Source organism: Salvia splendens, chromosome 8 (assembly GCF_004379255.2).
Source record: "Salvia splendens isolate huo1 chromosome 8, SspV2, whole genome shotgun sequence".
Lineage (NCBI taxonomy): Eukaryota > Viridiplantae > Streptophyta > Magnoliopsida > Lamiales > Lamiaceae > Salvia > Salvia splendens.
Window position 1 is genome coordinate 630,312 of NC_056039.1, and position 27,390 is coordinate 657,701.

At 39.2% G+C, this 27,390-nt stretch overlaps 2 protein-coding genes across 18 annotated transcripts; one reads left to right on the top strand and one right to left on the bottom strand.

The window, feature by feature from the left end:
• The first annotated feature begins 14,724 nt into the window (after positions 1 to 14,724).
• LOC121745269 (GTP-binding nuclear protein Ran-3-like) lies at positions 14,725 to 16,818 on the top strand. The gene is made up of 8 exons (XM_042139100.1): positions 14,725 to 14,871; positions 14,993 to 15,062; positions 15,583 to 15,639; positions 15,741 to 15,858; positions 15,948 to 16,037; positions 16,111 to 16,290; positions 16,377 to 16,454; positions 16,535 to 16,818. The coding sequence occupies exons 1-8, from the start codon at positions 14,869 to 14,871 to the stop codon at positions 16,602 to 16,604; spliced, it is 666 nt and encodes a 221-aa protein (XP_041995034.1). The 5' UTR covers positions 14,725 to 14,868; the 3' UTR covers positions 16,605 to 16,818.
• A 566-nt stretch (positions 16,819 to 17,384) lies between these two features.
• Positions 17,385 to 21,220, bottom strand: LOC121745026. 17 transcript variants are annotated; one of them, XR_006038752.1, is made up of 5 exons: positions 21,066 to 21,220; positions 20,078 to 20,428; positions 19,426 to 19,731; positions 18,534 to 18,648; positions 17,385 to 18,123 (listed from the first exon to the last, which is right to left on the bottom strand). XR_006038752.1 is itself a non-coding variant. In XM_042138780.1 (4 exons), the coding sequence occupies exons 2-4, from the start codon at positions 20,393 to 20,395 to the stop codon at positions 18,634 to 18,636; spliced, it is 639 nt and encodes a 212-aa protein (XP_041994714.1). In that variant the 5' UTR covers positions 20,396 to 20,428; positions 21,066 to 21,220; the 3' UTR covers positions 17,385 to 18,633. The 17 variants fall into 17 exon arrangements, 3 of the variants coding, with proteins under 3 accessions (XP_041994714.1, XP_041994713.1, XP_041994712.1); XR_006038750.1 differs by having other exon boundaries at positions 17,385 to 18,131; XR_006038751.1 differs by having other exon boundaries at positions 17,385 to 18,303.
• Between the last annotated feature and the right edge of the window lie 6,170 nt (positions 21,221 to 27,390).

A 27,390-nucleotide genomic window follows, 5' to 3' on the forward strand; every position in this document is an offset into this window, starting at 1 on the left:
GATCTTGAAAACCAATATATGTAAATTATTTTTCCCGCAAGATTTTCTATTAATAGTTATGCACATGATTATTATTTGATCGGACAATTTGACATGAGATTCAGTCGAATACATAGGATTCGATGAATTATTTATTGTACAAAATTGCGGCTATGGAAAAATTGGCAAAGGCTGGAGACGACACGTATAGCAATTTGCAGCCCAACAAATCATCCAGGCGGTGACTACTGTAACAGATGGGCTGTTGTAGCAAGTTCCAAGTGGAAAATTGGAATATTGGGCTTTTCCTCAAAATACATAAATTATTTAATTATCATATTCACCCATAGTACAGATATAATTGAATTTAAATTTTTCTTTGGTCCTCGCTAAAAAAATTGAATATATATATTAATTGATTGATATTTGTATAATGTATATGTGATATTTGGATTTTATTTATATTAGGATAAGTGAATATCTCAATAAAAATATTAGAATAAGTGAAATTTATACAAGGGGGCTCAACTATAGAAAAATTGATAATAAAGGTGAAAACTAGACATATTGATATTAAATACATTTCGATACCCCAATTACACTAGTAAAAGTACTGTCATGCGAGTACAGGGACAATTAATGAATCATTGTTCACCTGATATTTTCATATTTTAATACTACTAATATTTTTTAGTTGCAATTCACATATATTATCCGAAAAATATATCGTCTTATCAAAGAAACTGGAGTATAATAATATCGTTTAATAATAGTATATTTGTTGAATATTGTAGAATATGTATACTATATAAATTTATCATGCCCATCCCCAAAACTGGTGTCGTCCATTCCTTGATAGTAGCGCCCATATATTGGTGTAGCCGTGTAGGTGCATTGAATCAAGTCATCGATTTACATAAAGTATATAATAAATTTATGTGTCACATACAAACTATATTGTATTAATTTAATATTAAGCCCGTACTATAATACCATCTCCAACCATACACAAAAAATAAGTTTTGATGTAAAAAATTTCTCCAACCATACACTATAGTTGTATAGTCAAACCCATTTTTAAGTTTTTCTATGGAATAACACAAGATATAGTATTATTGCAAAAATTTGTGAAAAACAAAACTCAGAAATTGTGTAAATTTAAATTTGATATAAATGATTAAAGTAAAATTATTTTTTAATATGATATATATCCAAAAAAATAGATTTAATTTTAATGTAAATTGGTTGGAGATAGCCTAATATACTCCGGCATCCAGCATGTGAAAACTCAAAATTACATAAAACAAAATCAACTTCCTATATTGGCTCATTGGGCCTAATTCTGTTGTGGCCCACTGGACCAGCTTAATTAGACTTGGATGTAATTATATCATGTGTAACTTTGGAAATATTTAGAAAATACACGTCACGTAATTTTTTAAGCCAAGTGTCGTGTTTTATTTAGAGCACCCACGACCGTGCTCTTACCAGCGAGCACGATTGTGGGCCCGGCCCCACTTTTTCTGTCTGCTCTTCGGCAAGAGCACAACACCCACCGCTGTGCTCTTCCGCAAGAACGAGCACAATTCAATTTAAAATTCAATTAAATAAAAACATTTCCATAATATTAAAATTCATTAAATAACCGAAATAATATTACAAATTACAAATAAAATAAAAAAGACATAATTAAAATCCTAAAAATTAAAAATTACATAATTAAATTCGTAAAATTAAAAAAAAAACCACTACTCGTTGTCGAATTTCACTCACATGTGTTTGATTAAGTCTTCTTGTAGCTCAATGTGGGTTCGGGTATCGCGCATTGTGTGCCTTGTTTCGAGCCTCTCCCCCACCGTCGTATGCCGACCTCGGCGTGGGGGAGACCTCACGGTTGAGCTTCCGGCTTCATCCTCGTCGTAGAAGCTAGCCGCCATCGGTCCTTCTTCGGCTATGATCATGTTGTGTAAGATAATACACGTGTACATGATGTCGCCGATATTATTCACGTACCAGAGCCGAGCCGAGGCCTTCACAATGTTGAATGGGGCTTGAAGGACCCCAAAGGCTCTTTCGACGTCTTTCCGCGCGGACTCTTGACGATGCGCAAAAAGAACCCGTATCGGGTCTTGCGGCTTGCTGAGCGTCTTCACGAAAGTCGACCACCTTGGGTAGATACCATCGGCGAGATAGTAACCCATGTGGTATGTATTTCCGTTAATGGTGAAGTCGATCGCCGGTGCTACACCATTCATCACATCATTGAAGAGTGGTGAAGAATAGAGCACGTTCAAGTCGTTGTTGGATCCGGCAACGCCGAAATATGCATGTCAAATCCATAGGCGGTAGTCGGCGACCGTCTCAAGGATAAGTGTTGGGCCTCCGCCTTTGTGACCACTTAAGTGTTGCCCCCTCCAAGCAGTCGGGCAATTCTTCCACCTCCAATGCATGCAGTCAATGTTACCAAGCATTCCGGGAAAGCCATGGACTGATTCGTGAAGACGAAGCAACAGTTGGCAATCATCGGTGGTGGGTACCCGAAGGAATTCATCACCGAAAGCTGTACGAACGCCCTCGCAAAAATTTTTTAGACAAAGGATTCCAGTGGACTCACCGACATGCAAATACTCGTCGAAGAGGTCGGCCGTTTGCCCAGTAGCGAGTTGTCGGATGGCTCACGTACACTTCTGCAAAGGCGTGATACTTTGTCGGTCGGCTGCATCTGGACCTGTTTGAAAGAATTCAACACGTGCGGACAATGTGTTGACAATTCGCATAAACAAGCGCTTTGACATGCGAAAACGGCGCCTGAAGTAATCTGCCGGAAACCGCGACTGGTCGGCAAAATAGTAGGCAACGAGCCTTTCGTGGGCTCCCTCCCGGTGACGATGGTTGTAGCGGCAAGTTGATCTAGTTCGTTGAGGAGGAGGAACGGAGGTATTCGCCGCGACATATGCTTCATAAGCGGCACGATGTTGTTCGTAGTATTCTTGTTCTTCACGCTCCGCTTCCGCCATAAGATGAGTGAAATCCATTTGAGGTTTTGAGTGATAGATGAAGGTGCAGATAGGTTGTATGAAAATTATGAATGAGAGATGAATGAGAGATGATTTGATGAGATGGATGATGAATGTGTATATTTATAGATGATTTTGGGAGGAAAAAATCAAAAAAATACAGAAAAACGGGCAAAAAAACGGCCATATTTTTGGGATTTGGAAATTATTTTTTTTATCAGTTTTTATAATTAAATATCGAATTTTTAAAAAATAAAAAATAAAAATATTCAAAGGCAACGGCTATGCCGTTGCCCAATCGTAGCGAGCCACGTCAGCTGCTCGCTTGCACGGACGTGCTCGATGCATCGAACAGCGCGTGCCAGCGGCGCGAGCGCAGCGGCGGACGACCTCCTCCGTGCCGCTGGCACGGACGGACGCCGTTCGTCCACCGTGGCAGATGCTCTTATGTTTTAGTTCACTATTTTAACTTCGAACAGGATTGTTTATACTAATGAATGACAATTGGTCATTAATTAATTACCTGAATTTAGGTGTCATTGTGATAAGTTTTCTCTTTTTTAACATTTTGGATTGTTCTTTCACTGATTCAAACACACACGCGCACACACTTTTCTTCGTACTTTCAGATTTATTTATTAAATTTATGGTGCGTTAGAAATTGATAAAGATGGAGATATGTATATAGGAATGTTACTGCTTACACCTTTATAGTGTTAAACATTACACAAACCACAGTGTGGTTTTGGATCCTTGGATTGAATGGTTGTGATAATAATAGGCGAGCTATATTATTAGACTAAAAATCTACATTATTAGTCAAACTACATTACTAGCCTAAAAATCTACATTATTATACTAAAAACTACATTATTAGCCGAGTTGCATTATTAGACTAAAATTCTACTTTATTAGATGACACATGACATTAATCTAACCGTTAGATCACAAAATCCAATGGACTGACAAGTGTTTTGCATATATTTAGAGGTAGGATATGAATATATATATGTTGCAGAAAAGGGACACCTTCACTTGGAATTTGATAAGACTCGTTTCATGCATTTGTTTTGGATCTAAATTATGTGTTTTCTATGGTGCTAACGTGCAATTGTAAGTCTAGGTGCGTGAATAATCTGCCAGACCTGGGAACGAAGATCAATCACCAAGGCAGAGAAAAAGAAGAGAAAAAATGAGGAAAATGAGCGAAATCCTCAAGGGCACAAATGTCAAATCATGAAGTCCGTTGCCCTAAGGATTGGAGCCACGCCTATAAATACGAGGAAAAATATTGAAGAAGAGCTCTCTTTTTAGTCAGAAAATTCCTTAGCCGTTTTCGGCTCACTCTTCATCTTCACTCACTTAGCTCACGCATTTGGTTTCATGGGCGATTCTGGGTAGTGTAGCGTGGTGTGTTTGTTCTGTTGGAAGTGTAACACCGTCCTGATAAGGGCGAAGAAACAATTTTAATTTTCCGTATATACTTTCTCTCGCCGACTTCCTTGCCGTAAGTTCGGCGACTGTTTTGTGACTCACTTCGACGTTTTATGGTTAATCTAGTTCCATTTCTCGCTTTCACTCTGATTTATGATGTTAAGTGTTTACTTTACTGATTTGGATGCTTTTCGCAATTGAATGTTCGTTTGAAGTTGAGATCGGAGAGATCTGAGTGGATTTGTCGATTGTTAGTTTGAATCGGAGTTGGAGGTTATGGATCTCAGTTTTGTTGGTGTTGAATCTGATGGATCTAGTGTAGATTTCATTTTTAATGTTTAAACCTGAGTACATACTTTTGGATCTGCATGGAATTGTCTGTTATTGTCCATTTGCTTGACCTGGTAGATTAGATCTGGTGATATTTAGCTTAATCGTTTTGTTTAACGTTCGATTTGAAGTATGCTCTGTTCCTATGCTCTGTTTTCGTTCTAGTTCTCGTTGTGTGGCAGTTGCCAAACCCTCCCAAAGTTCTCTTAATGCATTCTAACCCTTCCGTCCTCATGGATTCGATCCCGACTTCCCTATACTAGCCAATAGTATAGAGGGTTGAGGTTTTGAAGAGGGGTTGTCGTGACAACGACTGAATTCTGAAAGTTCATGATCTCGTAAACCCTGTGCTCTAGTGAATCCTCTGGACCTAAGAGTTTACTTTGCAAATACGTAGCATTCTTACGCCGACACACACATCCCGATCCGCTTCAGAATTCAAAAAGAATCACATATTAAATATAAAATTGGAGCGATATATGACACATTCGAACTATCGAAGACAATCAATAGGTTTAGGGTTTTGGTATATTTGTTGTCTACCATAATGAGTTTTTTGTTTATTGCTAATTGTAGTCATTATATCTGTCTAGTGGATGAGGACGATGGATAACGTAAGGACGTGTGCTGCCTTTTCGCTCATATCCTTGTGTTCATCTGCGAATTTTCTTTTGTAGTAGTTAATTTAAAACATCGATTATTTTGAATTGCTTTTGTACATCATCTATACTAATCAACATTTTTTCGCTCCAATCATTTTTTAATAAAAAAAGTGTGGATCTACTAGTTTTTGCTTGAAACCGAATCGACATTAGAGCATCCACTACGCGTCCCGCGCGGCTCGCGTTCCGTCCTGGAGGGACGGTTCTGCCGCGGGACGCGTTGCAACCCTCGTCCCGTCCCGTAGCCCGCATCCGCGAGACAAGGGACGCGCCGGCCCGTCACGCGCCCGGGCGACGTGGCGCGCCCCCGATGCATGCGTGACGCCCACTCGCTGGCCCGCGAGTGGGCGTCGTCACGGATGACGCAATTATTCAATTTTTTTTAAAAAAAATCAATTTTTTTTTAAAAAAAATCAATTTTTTTTTTAAAAAATTGAATTTTAATAAAAAAAAATTCAAACGGTAATGTTACCGTTAATTTTTTATTTTCTTTTTTTTTTAATTTTATTTATTTATTTACTCTATAAATAATCCTATTTCATAATCATTTCACACACAAACACACATCTATTCCTCTCAAATCCTCTCTATCACTCCAATATCCATGTTAAATCAACTCAAACAAATGGATCCTTTTGAGCAAATGCGTAAATTAATGGAACAATCACTTGAAGAAGATCGACGACGAGAAACGGAGGAAGTCGCGCCACACCCACGACGCTCACGGAAGTACATCAATCGGAACCGGGAGGAAGCCGCCGCACGGTTAGTACGCGACTACTTCTGCGATAACCCGATTTGGGGAGATACCTACTTCCGTCGCCGTTTCCGCTTGAGTAAACCGCTATTTCTCCACATAGCGAATACTTTGGCGGCCCGGGAAGAGTTCTTCCGAGAAGGGTTCGACGCGGTCGGCCGTCCCAGCCACACGACGCTGCAGAAATGTACTGCAGCCATCCGTCAGCTAGCGACTGGACAAATGGCCGACATATTCGACGAATACCTCCACATCGGAGACACCACTTGGCGCATGTGCTTGCTCAACTTCTGCAGAGGCGTCCGGGCAGCCTTCAGTGACGAATTTCTCCGGAGGCCAAGCACGGACGATTGTCAGTTCCTCCTCAACCTGCACGAACAAGTGCACGGATTCCCCGGGATGCTTGGCAGTGTCGATTGCATGCACTGGCAATGGAAGAATTGCCCGGTGGCTTGGAGGGGGTCCTACACGAACGGCCACAAAGGCACCCACCCAACCGTTGTACTCGAGGCCGTTGCCGACTACCGGCTTTGGATCTGGCACGCGTACTTCGGGGTCCCTGGCTCGAACAACGACGTAAACGTGCTCCACCAGTCCGATCTCTTTACCGAAGTTTTGGATGGTAAAGCGCTGGCCATCAACTTCGTCGCCAACAACCGGCTGTATAAAATGGGGTACTATCTCGCCGACGGCATCTACCCGAAGTGGCCGACCTTCGTGAAGACGTGCGGCAGGCCTGCGAACCCAAAGCAGGCTCTTTTTGCGCAGAAGCAGGAGGCTGCGCACAAGGATGTGGAGAGGGCGTTTGGGGTTCTCCAAGCGCGCTTCAACATCATCAAAGCCCCGGCTCGTTCCTGGTTCATGGAGAGCATGGTCGACATCATGTATACGTGCATAATCTTGCACAACATGATTGTCCGAGACGAAGGACCCGATGCGGGAAATTGGTTCGACCCCGAATCTCCCGGAAGCTCAACCGCAAGTAGTCTGCCGCGAAGTGGAGCGTATCCGTCTATACAAGAACGGTTGGCTATTCGGGCAAGGGCACGCGACTCTAGCGTCCACACCCAACTCCAAGAGGATCTAATTGAGCACATTTGGGAAAACTTTGGCGGAGAATATTAAATTATATCATTTTTTATTTTTTTAGAATTTTAATTATGTCTTTTTTTCTTTTTTCTTTTTAAGTTTAAGTTGTAATGTTGTTTTAATTTTAATGAATTGTGTTTGTTTAAATTTAATTGGGTTGTAAAAAAAATAAAAAAAATGAAATTGAATGAATAGTAATTAAAGGACGGAATAAGGGACGGTTAAGGGACGGAGCGTTGCAGGTTCCGTCCCTTAGTTAAGGGATGGAGGAAAAAAGGACAGTGGGGCCCTCAAATAGTGGCCAAATAGTAGTTAAGGGACGGTATAGAGACAGCGTAGTGGATGGTCTTAGCATTTACCACATAAATATTGCGCGAGCTTAACCGACAAGTATAGTCAACGGCATCAAAATCGTTAACTAGCCAACGAATTCCGATTTAGTGTATCGGACTCACACACTACAAAAAAAGCGCTAGATAGTGACGGAAATTAGTGACGGCGGCTGCTAGCTCAACAAATAGTGACGGAAAAATGACTGAAAAGCGTCAGTCACTAAATAATGACAGAATATTCTGTCACTAAAGTGAAGCAGTCGCCTATGTTTTCCGTCATTGGGTGGATTAATAGCTTTAGTGACGGACAATCCGTCACTAATATTTTTTATTGACAAGTTTTTTAATGACGGGTCCGTCGAAACTTACTATGTCACTAACCTGTTAAGTGAAGAAATTTCCCTAATTAGTGACGGATGATTCCGTCACTAAATAGCGAGTTTTTTGTAGTGCTAGTCTTAGCGCCTTTAGAAAACTTGACACTTTATCTTAATTTAGGGTTCGATTTGACCAGAAAAAAATAAATCAAGTCTAAAATAAAGGAATCGGAAAAAAAGTAAGTCAAGCTAATAATATTATTACACGCATAATAATAATAATAATAATAATAATAATAATAATAATAATAATAACATATATTACTACCGGTAAGTGGCTCATGTTATGAATAATGCAAGAAAGCGGGCTTTTCATTCTGTCTCTGAACCGCTATACCTGCATTAGCAAACTTTAGAATTAACGACACACCTCATCTCTCTTAAAACAATTCTAAAATAAGAAATTGTTATCTACCATTCACTAGATTCAGAGCAGCTTTGATCCTCAACAACGGCATGATCATAAAGCGGTGGAACGATCCGAGTTGGCAACACTCTAGCCGTTGATCTTCCACTAATCGGATGTGATTGATTCAATATCTTCAACATCAGCTTCTAATGTGAATAACTTGTACCATAAGAAAAAGAAAGTGATAAAGAAATTGACCACCTGATTATGATAAAGAGGAGGTTGTGATGGCAAGATAGATGGATAGGGTAATCCCATGGGAAAATTGGCGGAGGAGAACACGTCTGCAGGTGTTCTCATCCCAATCTCGTATTTCATTTCACCAATACCTTGCGAGCAAGTTGGGAAGTACGCGTCGGGCTGCACTAGCGGGGGCATCGTTGCCTCCGGAGGCCGTAATGTGGACCAAATTGACCTCATTGACATCATCTATGAGTATAAGAGGGAAAGATCTAACCCTCACAACAAATCATTTAATTAATTACATTGAAAATTAAATATGAGAATGAGTAGAATGTACCATTTGAAGTTGGAATCTTAGGTTATTTATGTAGTTGATGGCATCATCGAGGATTGATGCTTGGCCTCTCTTGATATATATGGGAGATGAATTAATAAATAAGATATGTACACAATATTATTTTGTTTTATCAATTAAATTGGAATTAAAAAAAATCAGAAAACGGAGATTAAATGATTAATTAACATACCTCGCTGCAATTGGGAATTAAATCCTGGAGAGCCTTCAATTTTCTATAAATTTTTTGCCTCAATAACCGTCGACAAACCTATTTAAGATTACAGTAAAAAAAATTATTTATTTTATAGTGATAGTAATTAAAAATAATTATGAGATGAAGAGGTTTTTTTTATCTCACTTTGATTACCTTTTTGGTGGCAAAAGCTTTCATTTTCATTTTCCTTGTTATTTGTAAGATAAATAGAAGGTGAATTATATATCAAATTAGTGCTACTTTTGGAACAATAATCTATTCATATAAATATTTTATGGGTGATCTATATTTGTTATAAAAAAATATTACTTATAATAAAACAACATAAACATAGTCAATAAAACCCTCAAAATATTTTTATATTCTAAATACAATATCAATCTCATTTCATCAATTTTTTTATATCAATGTGTAAAAATTTTAGTATGAACATTTAAAATTTAATGCGTCATTCGAGCCTATTGAACCGACGTCATCAGTGACACATGAACAATCGTCACAGCAAGTAAATTCTGATGCTGTGACTGTATGCAACACGGAATATTCTCACGCACTCATTCTTGATTTAGTATTTAATTTAATTTAATTTAATTTAATTTGATTTGATTTGATTTGCATGTGACCAGGTGAATCTTTAATACATTATTATATATGATCAAAATAGCTGCATACAGTATATAATTATAGATATAACTAGATTCACAATAACCTATAAAATAAACTTACCCTTCGTGCTTGAATACTACGTTTTCCTTTTGATTGTTTGCTTGTCTCTGGTTTCTCTCTTTTGTCCAGCTTCCTGCAGGTAAAATTATCAAATAAATTCAGGTTCGACCTATTTTTATTATCGAAATAAATTCATACTACTTTGCAACTCGGAAGAATTCAAATAGGTGGATTATTATAAAATATTTGGAGTATTACTCAATTCACTATCAAGAAATGAAAGAATTCAAGCATTTAATTTGGAGCGTGATCAGCACTACATAGGTGAGTTATTTGCGTTTCGTTTAGAGGTTATTTCAATAATAAAAGTGTTAACCCAAGGAGTGTGGCGAGCAGTGGCGGATCCAGGATCCGGAAATGGAGGGGACGGAATATATAGTATTAGCTTAGTTTAGTGCGGACATGACTATTTTTTTATTGTTCGGGGCGACGCCGGAGGCAAACGGAGGGGGCGGACATGGTAAATTTACATCCCGATAAGGGAAAAATAGTCGCACGGAGGGGGCGACCGCCCCCTCCTGCCCCCCTAGATCCGCCACTGGTGGCGAGTGGCATAAGACTCGTCCATCCTTAACCAAATGATCAGGGGATCCATTTCTCATTTAGGTATGGAGCAGCTTTAAATCCTTGGACTTTCGTCAGAAAAAAAATGAAGGACTTACCTTGTTTCTTGAAGCATGCAGGCTTGGAATCTTGATAGTATCTTGATATTTTATTTCTTGAAATATCTGAAATCAAATCTTGACAAATTTGAGAATCTTCGGGAGATGCGATGCTTGAATTTTTTTTATAGCTACGAAGTCTATATATATACATATAATGTAAATAGTGTATTTTTTTTACATTGAATTTGGTCTTTCCACTAGCTTTTGTATATAAAAATAATTTTTAAATTGGTGCATGTATTGTAAATCGAGTTTATCCGTTGCACATTGTTATGCTTGTAAGCTTGTAAAGCACAACTCCATTTGTTCTATTTAAAGAGAAATATTTATTTGTCAATACATGATTTTTTCATATTCACATGTTAAATAGAGAGAAAATAAAGTTAAAATATTTCAAGTGACCGTAAAACAATGTACATTTGATAAACTTGAATTGCTTGCATTTTAATTTGTGTGAATAGTTGCGGCAAACTTATAGTCTATCAAAGAAAAACGGAGAAATGGACTCGGGATTTATTTAGTTGATGGATCTAGAAAACAAAAGCCGTGAGGTAGAAGCTATGTGTAAAGTCAACAGTGACTTAAAAAACTAAATTTAATATAATTTCTCGTTACATGATGAACTAACGGTGGGGTCAACCGATCACGTGCGATGCCACCTATTCCCGCCGCTGAGTTCAATACATATCAAGGATTTATGGGGAATGTTGCTTTGGACTCAACTGTTTTTTCACTCACTCCCTCACTTCTGCCGTTGTTTTAGTGTAGAAGATTTCTAATTGGTGGAGTGGGACTACGAATGTGGTGACAATATTGTCTAATTCTTGAAATAAAGTTGTGGTTTGGTCGGGTAATTTGACACATAACATAAAATGATATATAAGTATGCATGGAATCGTTAGCTCTAATAAACACATAGATATATCGAATAAAAAAACCCATATGTATCTAATAGTGTTCATGTATAATGCCAAAATCAAGAATCCAAAGGAACCAAATACTCATATATATTACCATCCCATTTTCAAATTTTATCTCGAATTATAATTTTTAATCCATAAATATATAAACTTTGCAAATTTGATGTTGGAAAAGTGTATATATTTATCATCTATTCGAGTGTGGGGCTTAAAAGAAAAATGAATATGTCCACGATAACAGCGATTTAATTGATATCCCGTACATAAAGTTCGAGGACGAAGGCGTGGAGCTAAGTGAATGCAAGCAATGGAGCAATAGGATGAGGTTACTCGGAGTTGTCAATCTCCAAGTGGGAGTCTGGGAGATTGTTGGAGTATGTCTTAAAGGAGTAAATGTAAATCGGTCCACGTCCCTAATAATAATTTGGGCTTCCATATTTAGCGCAACCTGATTTTTATTATGGCTTGGATTAGGATTCAATGCTTTTGTCCATATATGTTTACTCTTTCAATATAATGAAATCTGAAAATTAAATAATGACATATTTGGATTGGTATAGCCTCAAATGTTGATAAATAATTTATATCTGACAAGGTAAATAACTCTTATGTTTATTCGTATATATTTTTACTAGAATATTTTCTAGCAACTGTCTTTATCATTTATGTTCTACATGAGCATTATTTAAAAGTAATAGTAATTCATAATTTATGGTAGAACTGAAAAATGAATAACAATCTAATAAGATTTTTAGCATTTAATAAGAATAAAGAATTATGCTATGGGCTCAAAACCCAAGGCCCAAAACCTAAAATACAATGTTCAAGTTTAACCCGTCCTATAAGACCATCCACAATAGGAATAGCCCAGCAATGGCCCAGCCATAGCCTAGCCATTGCCACATCATCAGCACTAAAAATCCTCCTGCCACATCATCAAAACAAGCAAATAGCCCAGCAATAGCCCAGCCATAGCCTAGCCACATAATATCCACATCACTATTAACAAATATATACAAAATGAAATAATTAACAATCACACAATATACGAAATTTAATTTACGAGACAAATACGGGAAAAGTTTAATGATAATATTAAAATTTAAAAAAGTACAATAATTTAAAAAAATACATTAATTTAAAAAAAAAATACAATAATAAAAAGGAGTGCCAATTCACTCCTCGTCTCCGTCGTCGCCGCCTCCGTCGCTGTCGCCACCATCGCCGCCGCCGCCGCCGGTCTCCCTCCGTGCCGCCTCCAATTCGTCCTGCAGGCTCATGAGCAAGGTTTGAAGTACGCTCTTCTCCACGGGATCCGTCGCCACCCGCCATTCGGCCATCGTCTTGATCAACTGAGCGCGCGTTTGGGCGCGAGCGAAGAATTTGAGATCCTCGGTGGATTGGCCAAGGGGGGATGCCAACTGGACCTCCTGGGAAGCCCCGGCGTTCCCCCTCGCCTCCCGTTGAGCGCGCTTGCGCCCCATCGGGCGAGGTCGGCCACCGACCGAACGCGGCGTGGGGAACTCCTGCGTCGTCTCGGGGAGGTCGTGGGAACCACCGCTGCTGCCGCTGAAATCGCCGGCGTAGTTCAGTCGTTGCTTCTTCGGCCAGCCAGAGTCGACACCTACTCGGAACTTCTCGGACTCATTCAGCACAAGATAACAGTTCCAGTAGGTGAAGTCCTTGTATACCCCCTTCAGTGGGAAGGCTTTCTCAGCTATTCTCCTGCAGTCCTCCTCCGTTTGGCCACTGTTCATCATGCGGAGTGCGTTGGTGTACAAACCCGAAAATCGGGAGACTGCACTCCTGATTCGGTTCCAGGCCTTCCGGCAATCCTCCCCGTTGCGTGGCCTCCCCTCCGGGCAAAATCTCATGTAGGTTGTTGCTATCTTGCCCCACATGTTGACGATCCTCTGCTCGTTCGAAACGAGAGGATCGTCGCAAACACTCACCCACGCCTTGCAGAGCGCGAAGTTCTCCTCGTCCGTCCACCTCCTCCGTACCTCCTCCTCACCCGGCTGCGACGACTCGCCGACCTTCTTCTTGCCCTTCTTCGCAGGGGCGCCACGCACCCGCTCTGCCCCTCCCCCTTCAACGAGAGTTTCCGGAGCTCCGGGAGTATCAAACACCAAGTCATCTAAGGAGAAACTATCAAACCCCAAGGGCGTTTGGGTCGATGTGTGCGATGAACCAATCGAAAAATCTAAACTGGGGCGTAGACATCCCCCGCCGTCGCTGGGGACCCCCCATAAGTCCACTGTGTAGCCGGTACTACCCCTGGAGTCCCCTGTGTCGGCGGTACCCCCCGGGCATCATCTGCATCCCGAGTGCCCATCCCGGTGGTGCCCATCCCGGTACCGCCGGAAACCCCCCCGGCGGACTCCCCCCCGTTGGCATCCCGGAATACATCTGCTGCCACGGGTACATGTTGTAGTACCCGGGCATCTGACCCCATCCACTTCCCACGGGGATCGACGGAGTTTGTGACCCGCTACTCCCGGAACTAGGCTCGTTGTTGAGATCCATTTCCCTTGTTGATCTTGTACAGAAATTAAGATAGAGAGAGTACTCGTTAAAACAAGTGGTGTGAATGAAAATGACGAGCAAAGCGCGTATATATAGTGTTTCGGAAAAAAAAAATTTAAATTTCGCGCTAGGCGGTGCGCTGGGCGATCCGGGCGCTGCAATAGCGCCGAGCGGACCGCCCAGCGCCACGCGACCGCCCAGCGCTGCTCGGTTTCTCTCTCCATTCGCCCGCTGGGCGACTGCAATAGACCGCCCAGCGCCGGCGCTCGGCTGGGCGGCATTGTGGATGGTCTAACTAAATATGCATTTTGAAATCCATAAGAGTACAATTTAATTGGTGAAATGTTACTTCATCACATTTCCTTTTCACTTTTTATCACACTCCCACTATTGTTTATTTTATTTTATTTTATTTTATTAACTATATATTAGTAATTCTCATATATAATTAACTTATTTTTCTATTAATTTTATTTCAAATACTTAAAACTCAAGCCGTTATTACAAATAAGAAGTGCAATCGCATATAAAGAAAGTACTAATAGATCGAGATTTGAGTCATTATTATAGAGATAGATAAACAAAATTACTCCATTATTATTTTTAAACAAAAATATTGATTTCAAATTAAAATCGATTTCCACTTGAGACGCACGTGTTTCATCACCGGCTTTTGATCCAACGGCCCAGATCATCGCGTTAGCTCAAAGCTAATTCAAATTCAAAGCCCTTTCACTACTAAACCTACGCCTCCAAGCTCCAGTATATATATAAATATAAATATGAATATTCACACACAAACTAATTCACTCAGCAGTAACTAATTTCAGCATCAATCTCGATCTTCTCTCTAGCTTGCGCAATCGGCCGTTGCTTTCTCGCCTCTCTCCAAAGGATCAGCCGGCGATCCAATGGTAATCGTCTATATTGTTTGTGTTTTTCGTTTGGCGGTGGTGGATTAAAGTTTGTGTTGGTGTGAATTACTCGATTTTCTTACGGTTTGTTGATGTTTCGAATTTCTTGCTGCGATTTTAGGCGTTGCCGAATCAGCAGACTGTGGATTACCCTAGCTTCAAGCTTGTCATTGTTGGAGATGGCGGAACCGGTAATTTTTTGCGTTAGATTAACGCGCACCTGGCATTTCGAATCGTATTTTCGTTATATCATCTGATCTCGTTGAAAATTATTGTTTACATTTGATTTTGGCTGTGTCGGTCAATGCAGCTTGTCATATTGTTAATTGAGGTTATGAGATTAGAGTTGAGATGAATTAGTGACTATATGAAAATTTATGACGCTTTGGATGGAGAATTTTTGTTTTGTGTGATTTGGAGTTTGGAGTATATATTAATGCGAATGCATTAATCATTATATGAAAACTTGAAATTTTGGTTGATATATTGTGCGAATATCTTAGTATTAAATTCTACATCAAAGGAACATGTGTTGAATAATTTTTATTTTAGGGTTTACTTTATGATATTTAACATTGTTTTGGTTCTAACTTAGTATAGATTTGAGCTAAGATTTAGCTCACAATTTTCAAGTTCTGGATTGAGGAAATATGTAACTGGCTTATTTTATTTGTCTAATTTAATTTGAGGTTTTCTTCCATGATAATACAGGAAAAACTACATTTGTGAAGAGGCATCTCACCGGTGAATTCGAGAAGAAATATGAACGTAAGATTAATTATCATTGGATGTCGTGATCATTTGCAAAAAAAGTCTACTTCCATTTTTTATGTCAATGGTTTATCTCAGTGAATTTTTCCCTTTAACAGCTACTATTGGTGTTGAGGTTCATCCGTTGGATTTCTTCACCAACTGTGGGAAAATCCGATTTTATTGCTGGGACACTGCCGGCCAAGAGAAATTTGGTGGGCTTAGGGATGGATACTAGTAAGTGAATTGATTCTTTCAGTTTATTGTTTGTATTAATAACAAAGCACTAGATGTACCAATATTTAGACTTGTTCAAACTGTTTCAGCATCCATGGACAATGCGCCATCATTATGTTTGACGTGACAGCTCGGTTGACCTACAAGAATGTTCCAACGTGGCACCGTGATCTCTGCCGGTATGTGCTGCTGTTTTTTCTGCCATTTTTGCTGAAGCTCATGTCACATAGATTTGCTTCTTTCCAATTTCAGTGTCTGTGAAAATATCCCGATCGTGCTTTGTGGGAACAAAGTCGATGTCAAGAACAGGCAGGTCAAAGCAAAGCAAGTTACATTCCACAGGAAGAAGAATTTGCAGTACTATGAAATCTCAGCAAAGAGTAACTACAACTTCGAGAAGCCTTTCTTGTACCTTGCCCGGAAGCTCGCTGGGTATGTGAACACGAAATATTACTTGTCTATTTTGTCAAAGTTCCTTGTATATTGTATTCCAAATTGACATTTTTTCCTGGCTGCAGTGATCTTACCCTGCACTTTGTCGAGTCCCCGGCTCTGGCTCCTCCTGAAGTTCAAATTGATTTGATTGTGCAGAAACAGTACGTCTTCTATCCATCGGATAATGTTCGACTACACATGAAACTTCTCCATTTGTAATTAATCACTCTTTTCTTTGTAGGCATGAAGACGAGCTTAATCAGGCGGCCACCCTTCCTCTTCCCGATGATGATGATGATGCATTTGACTAAGGAGTGCTCGCGCCCAGTTTTCCATGCGCGCGCTGGTTGCGGTTTTTGTTGCCGGGTTCTAATGCTAGCCGATTTGTTGATTTCATATGGTTGCAGGGAGAATGGTCTTTAATCTTCTGAAATATGTGACATGGTTTTATTTGTATCAACTTGCTTTATATGAAGAATTGATATAAATATTTGCCAGAGTATTGTTTCCTCTGTTTTTGTTTAATGTTAGTAATTATTTCATCGGAATAAATTATGTGGTGAAAGTGGAAAATATTATTGTGAGCTATCTAAGTGAAATTTGATTAATTGATGATATTTCTGATGAAAATTATGTCAAAATAATGAAAATATGGCTGCTGCGAAAGTTTCATAGTTCTAAATTAGTGATCGGTTTATCATGTGATCTATTTTGTTAATATTAGTATGAACTTTATTTATATAATCAATGACATTTTGCTAATTTTGGTAAAAAAATACTATTTTTTATTAACGTGTCCAATAATCTAGAAACAGAAGAGAATAATATAAATATGAAAATAAATAATAAAGAGTAATATATTGATAATATTATTTTGTTCTTAAACAATTTCGTTATTATTTATTTATTTTAATGAGAGGACAACTTGGCTCAAATAAGAGAGTATAATAATTATAAAAAGATTATATTTTACTTTGATGATTACATATTAGATCACTAGTAAATAAATAAATTATTATTCGAACTGGAGGTATATATCAGATAATAAAATCCATAAAGTATTTTCACAGTAAAGTGCTTTAGGCTGTTGATTGAACATGGTCAAAAGAAGTAAATGGCATAATAAAAAAAAATCAAAATCTATTAACAAGATGACATATAACAATAGTACTAATAATCACAATTTTTGCATGCCAAAATACTACCCACAACATTATTATTGCTTTCTCTCAGCTTCCTCAACTGTTTCCTTAGTTGAATCAAGTTTTGCCAGCTGGCATTTTAGGACCGATGACATGTGTCTGTGTTGCTAGAAGGCCAAAAACAAGTCACTACGCAGAGGGGTTTCTGATACATATCAAGTAACAAATCATAAGCAACAAATGATCATCTCTCCAATCTGCATTCAGTCTGAACACTATAATTTCTCATAATCTCTCACAGCTGCATCTCCAACTCTTTTCATCTTCTCAAGAATGTTTTCAAGGCTCATTCTCAATCATCTAATCTTACCACGATCTGTTAACCGAATAAAGCATGACTTTATGCAATGAGCCATTGACATTAAGTATAATAAAATAAGACACTAAAATTGGTACAAACAACCCTCTTAAACATTTACCATCTTCTGGTAAATACATCCTATAATATCAAGTTAAAGCGGGGAGAAAAGGAGAAAAAACTGAAGTGGCATAAACCATGTGATACCAGGGAGTGGCCATAATCGTAGCATATCTATGAAAGTAGGCAACTGAATCACCCAAATTTCAATGCCAAGAGAACCCTGGCATCATCTTTGCACCATTGGAAGCAAATTATGCATGCTTCAACCTGTAGCCCTGGAAAATAAGTACAGGATTCAAGCATGATCAACACATCCCTGGAAAATAAATACATGTGCAGAGTACAAGAGCAGCCAAATCAAATGGAGGAAATCATACTTACATAAGTAAAACCATCAATGCATTGCACACAGAATTTCACTAATAAGCAGCAATCAAACTATATAGTCTGTACAGTAGAGCCAAAAATGCAGCTTTGATTAAGTTTCAGATATGAAGAACTAGCAATATATTGCAGGCCAAAGTCAACTGTAAACTTCAACATTCAATTTCTCATGTACAGATCATCAAAAGCTAAGTAGTCAAAATACTAGAAATCTGCAATGCGGTTATGCAGAGCACAATATTTAAAGCTAAGGGACATCTGACACCAAATGGTGCAAATAGAAGGTCTCTTACATGATCGGATACAACAATAGTTGGCATCTCTTGATTATCAGATGACATATTTGGCTGGTGCACCCAATTTTTTGGCATGAGCACTTGAGCTTTGCTCCACTCATTTCAAAAAGAACTAGAAGCAATAGAAGACATAACAGATCATTAACAAAAATGGATACAATAAAAGCCTGGAAAAATGCACTACACTGATGATAAATTAAGAATTGACACACATATCTTAGTTACAAAATGTCAATCTGTCTGCAAAGAAATATGGAGAAGATACAACTTTGCATTCATGTTTCTTCTTACAATGTTGACAAAAGAGCAATTTCTACAATGCTGTAAAAAAGAGCAATGATATACGAACATTTTGTACAATCATCTAACAGTAATTTGCAGTTTTAGTGGAAATTAGGTGTTTCAGCTCCTTCAAATGTTCATCATTTGAAATGTGGAGCATAATACGAAGATTAGTCAATAATGCTTCCTGATCCCAACTTAAGGGACCAGAAGCATACAAAGCTTCCAGAGTGTTGCGGTAAGCATGCAACTCTAAGCTATGTATACTGACCTCAACCTCCTCATTTGAGGGGAGAGAGGAACTCTCCCTCTCAGAGCCTGGACGATGATACGACTCTGCATCACTAAGGGTGTCTGTCTCTTGGCAATGCACAGGCATAAAACGATTATAATAGTTTTTAAGACTCTGGTTAGTAACGCTACAACTACCAACTGAACTAGCATCACTGTCAGAACTATTTACGTCAGAGTTTCTGAACCCAGAATACCCAAGAGCATCATTTTGTGTTTCCCTCTTCATTTGATCATATCCATTTGTTATAGCGTTACGGGAAGCATGCATGTATTTTTCACCCAAAGTTTCGTTTGGGTAAGCAACAGCATGTACCTTGTCAAGTACCCTGTCAGAAACCACTCGCTGCTTCCAGCCTTCTTTCTCAGCTCTTTGAAACTTTTGTACATGTCTGTCATTGGCTTCAATAACAGATGAAACATATGGGGACATCCTCTTTATGGATCTTGAAGAGATCACAGCAGATTCCCTTGGTGCAGCTTCATCTTTGAAGTTTCCACAATCTTCTCCAGGTTGATAGTTAACTCTAGAATTGAACGCTGGACCCTGGGAGTTCATCTTCAGACAAAAATTTGACTTTGATGGTTTGCTCACTATTAAATCATCACCTACTTGAGGAATCTGCAAACAGAAATGAGGAGATCAGTTGATTCTGAAAATTTAAGATCTTAAGAACATTAATGCAGGAAAAAAAATTCTAATAAATTTTTGGAAAACAAATTTATCAAACAATTTCAATGAAGAAGTTTGCCCACAAAATTCAGCAGATATCATGATCGTGCAAGTAAATATAAGAAGCACTTAACAGAGAGGACACTAGTATGCAAGAAGAAATCCACAAAAGATGAGAAGAAGCATGCATATAGCTAGAAACAAGACAACTGAATATCATTGGAACCTCCATGTCGATCTAAATTCTAAGGTTGAAAAGATTCAAGTTGTGACAGAAAATAGACACCAAAAATACCTTCGCCGATTGAACCCATTTTCCATCATGCCATGTCTGTCTCATCCTGATCTTCGTTCTATTAATAGCCACTTCCTTTGAGCACCCAACTAGCCTCACTAAATATTGATTCTTGCGTGTCAAAACCTTGGGATAGATCTTCTTATTTCTAATTTCTTTTTTGCCTCCTAGAACATTCACGACCACAGCAATCTTCCAAGAATATTGATGGAAGACCTCAACAACGTCTCCAGTTACGAAACACTTTGCACCTTGTGGCGACGAAGGGCAAGGTATCAATAACTTCCTTGAAACCACCTCCCTTGTTTTGAATCTCATTGCAGTTTATCTTCTTTAACAAATATCAAAAGCCTGTGAAATATAAAGAATATGTAAAATATAGAAACCAGAATATAAGGATTAATCGATCATAGTAGGGAAACATAACATCAACAGCAGAATGAGCCAAATCCGAATCGTACTAAAGCTATGTCTAATCCTGAAAGATAGTAAATAAGAATTGCACTAAAAACTTCCCAAAAAAAACTGTAACTTAGTCATGTTTTACATTTCTAAAAGCACTCCAACAGAATCTACATAACAGAAGCCTAGATTATTCATGTTTGCAGGAAAAAAAGTAAATCGTTGAGGATCAGTTCAACCGCATGCATATTCCTGAAAGAACCACCCAAATGACTTGAACGAACAAACAAACAAAACACTATGTCAATTTTCGAATACCGAATCACCACCCGATGATCGAAAAATAGGTAAATTCACAACACAAGCCATCCATGTTATATTAAACTAATTTCACCAACAACGACAAAATAATACCCGACGCCGAATCTGAAACAAAATGACGCAACAGGAAACAACAAAAAACAAAATTAGAAAGCAGATAACAACAAATTCGACAAAACCCCTAAATCGAAGAGCTGAAATTCTATCAATTTAGGGACTGAGAAACAGCAGACCTGAAACCTCGAAAACTAACAAGACGACTAACCTTTTCGATAAATTGGACAGGGATAAACGATCACCGTGGTCCAAATTAGGGGGGTAAATTCTCGGATGCTCTCTGAAAAACAGATTCTTATTCGCCAATTTTAAGGTCTAGGGCTTGTTATCGTGAATTTTGAAGAACAAATTTCATTTAGTAAGAAGAATATACACCATAAAAGATTTTTTTTTTAAAAGAAGAAAATATATATCGCGACGGCCGACGGGGGTATAATTGGAATATGAAAAAGTTAGAGTGTCACACTGAATCTCACGCGCCTTTTGTTGGAGTGTGATGCACTTTCTTTAGTGGGCATTTAGGGCATTAGCAATGGGGCGCCCTATGGCGCGCCACGTCAGCAGTTTTATCCTTCTACCTCCCTACCTGCAATGGGGCGCCCTAAGTCGCGCCCTATAGCGCGCCACGTCATCATTTTTTTAATATTTACAAAATCCATACGAATTTAAAAAAAATAATACATTAAAATACGAATTTCATAAACTTCATTTCATTTAATAAAAATTAATACATTACAATGCGAATTAAAAAAAACGCAAACTCAGCGACGGCGGTTACGAGCCCACACTCTTCAATCATGTCACTCATGAACTGTGCATGCTCCTGTTGGTTGCGCATTGAGGCCTGTCTAGATAGAACATCTTCGAAGCCTAACGGTAACCCTCTATCGGGTGTGTCGGTCGATGTGCCGGAAGAGCTAGATGCACGGTCGTATTCATTCCAGTCGGTGATGCTTCCGCCTTCACTCTCGACTATCATGTTGTGCATGATTATGCACGCATATATGACATCGGCGATGACTTCCTTGTACCAGAAACGAGCCGGCCCTTTCACAATTGCCCACAGTGATTGGAGCACCCCAAATGCCCGCTCGACATCCTTCCACGCCGCCTCCTGCTTTTGCGCAAATAAAACCCTCTTCTCACCAATTGGGCAGCTGACCCTCTTTAGGAAAACTGGCCACCGTGGGTAGATGTCATCGGCCAAGTAGTACCCCATATGGTATTGGCGTCTGTTGGCAGTGAACTCGATGGCCGGGCCGTTGCCGTTACATTGGTCGGTGAAGAGGGTGGACGAGTTGAGGACGTTGATGTCGTTGTTCGACCCGGCTACGCCGAAGTAAGCATGCCAGATCCAAAGCCGATGGTCAGCGACGGCTTCGAGGATCATCGTCGGGTGGCTGCCCTTGTATCCACTTGTGAATTGGCCTCTCCACGCCGTCGGACAATTCTTCCACTCCCAGTGCATACAGTCGATGCTCCCGAGCATCCCGGGAAACCCGTGCGCCCTCTCGTGCATCTGCATCAGACCCTGGCAATCAGTGGTTGTCGGCTTGCGCAAATATGTGTCGCCATAGGCCACTACTATCCCCCGACAAAAGCTCTTCAGACACTCGCGGCCTGTAGTCTCCCCACAGTGGAGGTACTCGTCAAAAAGGTCCGCCGTGGTGCCGTATGCCAACTGACGAATAGCAGTCGTGCACTTTTGCAATGGTGTAAGGCCGGGTTTCCCGATGTCGTCCTCCCGAAACGTGAAGTATTCATCACGTGAAGACAATATACGAACAATGCTGAGAAAAAGGTACCTCGACATTCTAAACCGGCGGCGGAAAATAGTCGGGCCCCATCGCGGTTGATCGGCAAAATAGTCTTCAACCAGACGTCTGTGAGCTTCCTGGTGGTCGCGTCGGACATACGACCTATGTCGAATAGGCCAATGGACTTGCTCGGCCGCCGCTGCCGCCGCCGCGGCCGCCGCCTCCTTCTCGCGCTGCATTTGCGCATAGCATGCCGCCATGGCCTCTTCAACGGCTGCATCTAATGCTTCGTCAAGCGAACCACCGGATTCAGACGAACTAGAACTATTGGTGTCGTCGCCGAGATTCATTTTGGTTGGATGTAGAGAGAGAATATGTAAAGAGATAGTCGATATGTTCGTATACACAACTGAATGAGAAAACGAGATTTAAATAGAAAATCAAAACCGCGTGCCATCGTCCGAGTCGATCGTCCGCGACCTCCACAATGGGGCGGACGATGGCGCGGACGATGGCTATCGTCCGCGCTATCCTCCGCGACCGAAGTATAGGGCGCGACTATCGTCCGCGCCCTATGGCACGCACCCGCAATGGGTGCGGACGATGCATGGCGTGGACGATGCGCGCCATCGGGCGTGCCATCGTCCGCCCATTGCGGATGCTCTTAAGTTTTAAATCATCGCAAGCACGAAAATTAAAAATTAATGTACAAATAGTAAAATAAGAGATGATAGGAAATTAGTAATTAAATTAGTATTAGTGGATAGTGATACTCATATTATTATAAGTGTTTATTGTGTTGTAATGATGAACCAGAGTAGTATAAATTGTAAATAAATTGATGTACTCCCTACGACCCATGGAAGATGACCCCTTCCTAGGGCGACATGAAATTTTATGCAACTTTATCGTGTGTGTAAAGTGGAGATAATAAAGTAAGAGAGATTAAATAAAGTAGAGTTAAATGTGTTTCTATTTTTAGTAATGGGTCATCTTGATTGAAACAAACTAAAAAGGAAAGTGAGTCATCTTCAATGTGACGGAGATAATATATGTATAATGAGTTTGAGACAATTTTTTTAAAATGGAAACACTCATATTTTATGGGGATGAACAAAAATGAAAAATGTACATATTTCTATGGACGAATGAATACTACTATAACATTAGTAATATTTTTATTTTTTATTTTGGTGGTGATTGATATATACTACTTTGATTCTATAATTTGTCATGGGATCATAGTCTAATTTTCTTGCAAGGTTGTATTTAATTTTTCTCGTCCTTAATATATTCTCATTCTTTAAATTTAGTCATATTTTTAATAAAAATAGAACACAATCGTTTTCAAACAGATAAGTTTTTCATATACTATTTTATACAGTAAAATTCACTAGAAGCGAGTTTAAGCAACTTCAGTTTAATTTTTTTTTAAACAAGTCTAGCCTAAACAATTTATAAGTATTTATTATTTGAATTTAACTTACCACTTCTCTAAGAAATCGGTATCAACATCACATCAATCAATAAAATATTGGAGTAATTGATAGTATACATAATTGATGAAATATGAAAGGGAACACTATTATTTTCAAGTTATTTTAAAATAATTGAGTTTTTTTAAAACATATTCTTTCGTACTTTGACAATTAATAATACATGAATTTGGCAAAATTGTTTAGTAGCCTCTAAGAGCATCTGTAACGCGGCGGGCCGGGTCGCGAGTCCCGGCCCGTCCCATGCGTTACACGGAGGAGAGTCACGGCCCAGGCCGGTCCCGGGGCCGCGTTCCCGGCCTGGCGAGCGTCCCGCGTCCCGGCCTGGGACGGCGTTGCACGGTGACGGGCCGCAACTGGCGAGGCCCGGCCCAACGTTACACGCTCCTCGGGCCGGGCCGCAATCGATTTTTTTTTAATTTGAAAATTTTTTCTATAAAAAAATAGTTTTAAAATTTATATGTTGTAATTTTGCAGTATTCGGTGAAATTAAAATTTCCGTGTTATAAATTCCCGGCGTTTTTTATTTTACGTTCAAAATAGGTTAGAGTTGTGAATAGTGTCATTTATTAGTTGCGGCCCGGGTTGCGGCCTGCAGGGTTACAGCAGTTGGGGCCTGGGCCGCAACTGTAGAGGAATGATGACGTGGATTGGACTTGGGGCCGGAAATGGGGACGAGGTTATTGATGCCCTAATGCTTGCTTATGGCAAGAGGGACGTGATATGGCACGTTGAGATCGTATAACATGTAGCACTAAAGAGAATCATTTTCCATGTATGGAGATGTTGCATCGATCACTATTAAATTGTGCGTGAAACACAAACAACTTAGAACGACAAAGGTTTTTTATGATAATCCAGGCACAAGTACAATAGAGTCTTCATGCAACACCACCTCTCCATATAGGGAAAACGACTCTTTTCAAATACTCCCTCCGTTTCACTATAGTTGAGGTGAAACTTTTCGGCACGGAGTTTAAGAAAGGGATGTTGAGTGTGTTGAATAAATAGATAAAATAAGTAAGAGAGAGAAAAAGGTGGAGATAATAAAGTAAAAAGTGAATAAAGTAGAGAGAAAAAAAGTAAGAGAGAGTAGAGTAAGAAAGAGAAAATAATTACTATATATGGAAATTACTCAACTATGAAAAAACTTCCCAAAATGGAAAAATGACTCAACTATGAAAAAACGGAGGGAGTATATGTTTATGAGATTTCAACATGTCCATTCCTAGCCGCAATATGAAGCGGTTTAATATTGTGATGCTTGTTCAAGGCTTGCTACAAGCAAGCCTCCTATTCTATATAGTAATATGAAGCGGTTTAATATTATTTAGAATGTCTTGAAATATTATTTTACAGACAAAAACATCAACAATCTTACACTATCATTATATATACTCATATAATTTCACAATGAGAATATCGAATAGGTGTTATATTTAGGGAAAATCGGGTTTCTAGGGCACTTTGCCTTTAAAATAACGTAAATGTACCCATTTTGTTATCTCTTCCATATATGGGAAAAACGCCAATGAAGTTGGCGTGTTTTTAAGTAAAAACGCCACCCGTATTGGCGTGTCTATACGTAAAGATGCCAACATAGGTGCCGTTTTATATTTCTGTCGTATTTTGGGCATATTCTCTCCAATTACAATTACGTTGAAACACGCCAACTTGGTTGGCGTGTATTACTATAAAATGCATTTGGAGTTGGCGTGTTTAAGGAAAGACGCCAACATAAGTAGCGTGTTTTGAAGTAAAAACTCCAACATGAGTGGCGTGTTTTAACAAGAAAGACGCCAACAACAGTGGCGTGTTTAAGGAAAAACGCCAACTTGAGTGGCGTGTTTTAAGAGGCTGATATACCAGCCTCCTCCCCCAAATCGCGAAAACATCACAGCACACACTTCGCGATTTTCTCCAAGCAGCGCCAATCTCCGCGAATTCGCCCTCCTCTCCGTGATTTCGCCATCTATTAGTTGCATGCATACTTCTTATAGTAGAACACCTACAAACGTGACTCCGGATCCAAAGCATATAGTACGTTTCCATATTATTTGAATTTTGTTTTCATATATGCTTATCCCCATCCTTTCACAAATTTTTTCCACAAGCTTATCGTACGAAATTGTTTCATCCAACATAATGAATCCTTTAGCAAAAGGAGGATCATACGAAATAACTGCTCTGGGAATTATCTTTCCACCCCAATATAAATTCACACACCACGTCATACTATCTGCAATAATGTAAAACACAAATAAATATGTACTCCCTCCGTCCCGGGCTACTCGCTCATTTCCTTTTCGGCTCGGAGATTAAGGAATGAGTGTATAGGAAAGTCAAAAATTACGGCTGTAGGTGAAATTTTTTACTAAAAATGGAAAGAGTGCAAGTAACTTGGGACGCCCAAAAAGGAAATAAGTGCGAGTAGTGCGGGACGGAGGGAGTATTATTTTTACATTCATCATTATGTAGAGTCAGCCAAAAAATTGACAAAATATTTCTATTAAATACACTACAATATATATTATCATAACAATCCATTAAATATTGGTAACAAAATTTGATATACTACAACATATAATAGCATAACAATTGGTCAAAATATTTCTGTTAAAATATATATTATCATAATAATCCATCAAAATATTAGTGTGCCCATAACAATTGGTCAAAATATTATATTAATTACACTAAAATATATATTATCACAACAATCCATCAAATCCATGAGTCTAAAATTTGATATACTAACAGATTAGAAGGACTAATGTTTGGAAGAATGAGCCAAAATAGAAATCTCCACGCTCAAATCCACCACCGGGTCGACCCGAGCAAGGGTTTCCTCAAGGTTTTTCCGCCTTGGGAAGGGTTTTTGCGTTTTGGGGAGGGAAAGTGTTTAGGGTTCGCGATGTTGGGGGAGATCTGATTGGTATATGGTTCAACAGAAACACGCCGACCAGGGTGGCGTGTTTTATGATAAAACGCCGATCTCATTGGCGTCTTTTAGTTGAACACGCCAATTACATTGGCGTTTTTAAAATTGAACACGCCAATTGAGTTGGCGTTTTATCATAAAACACGCCATCTGGGAGAATAACTTTCTATTTTTATAAATGAGACCACAAAATAACAAAATAAAACTATTTTTCGTGGACGGATGAAGTAATAAATAAATGAGAGAAGGAGTCGTGTTTGGTAAAGAAAGAAAACGAACCAAAATAGAAGAGGGGAGGGCGGCGGTGGTGGTAAAAGGAGGTAGACAAAATAATCGAAG

Excerpts from the sequence above, each read along its gene's own strand:
- LOC121745269 (XM_042139100.1), top strand. Across the intron at positions 15,063-15,582 it reads TGTTGGAGATGGCGGAACCG|GAAAAACTACATTTGTGAAG; the intron begins GTAATTTTTTGC and ends ATGATAATACAG. Across the intron at positions 16,291-16,376 it reads CTTGCCCGGAAGCTCGCTGG|TGATCTTACCCTGCACTTTG; the intron begins GTATGTGAACAC and ends TCCTGGCTGCAG.
- LOC121745026 (XM_042138778.1), bottom strand. The coding sequence starts at position 20,395 with ATGAGATTCAAAACAAGGGAGGTGGTTTCAAGGAAGTTATTGATACCT. Across the intron at positions 19,732-20,077 it reads AATGGGTTCAATCGGCGAAG|ATTCCTCAAGTAGGTGATGA; the intron begins GTATTTTTGGTG and ends TTCTGTTTGCAG.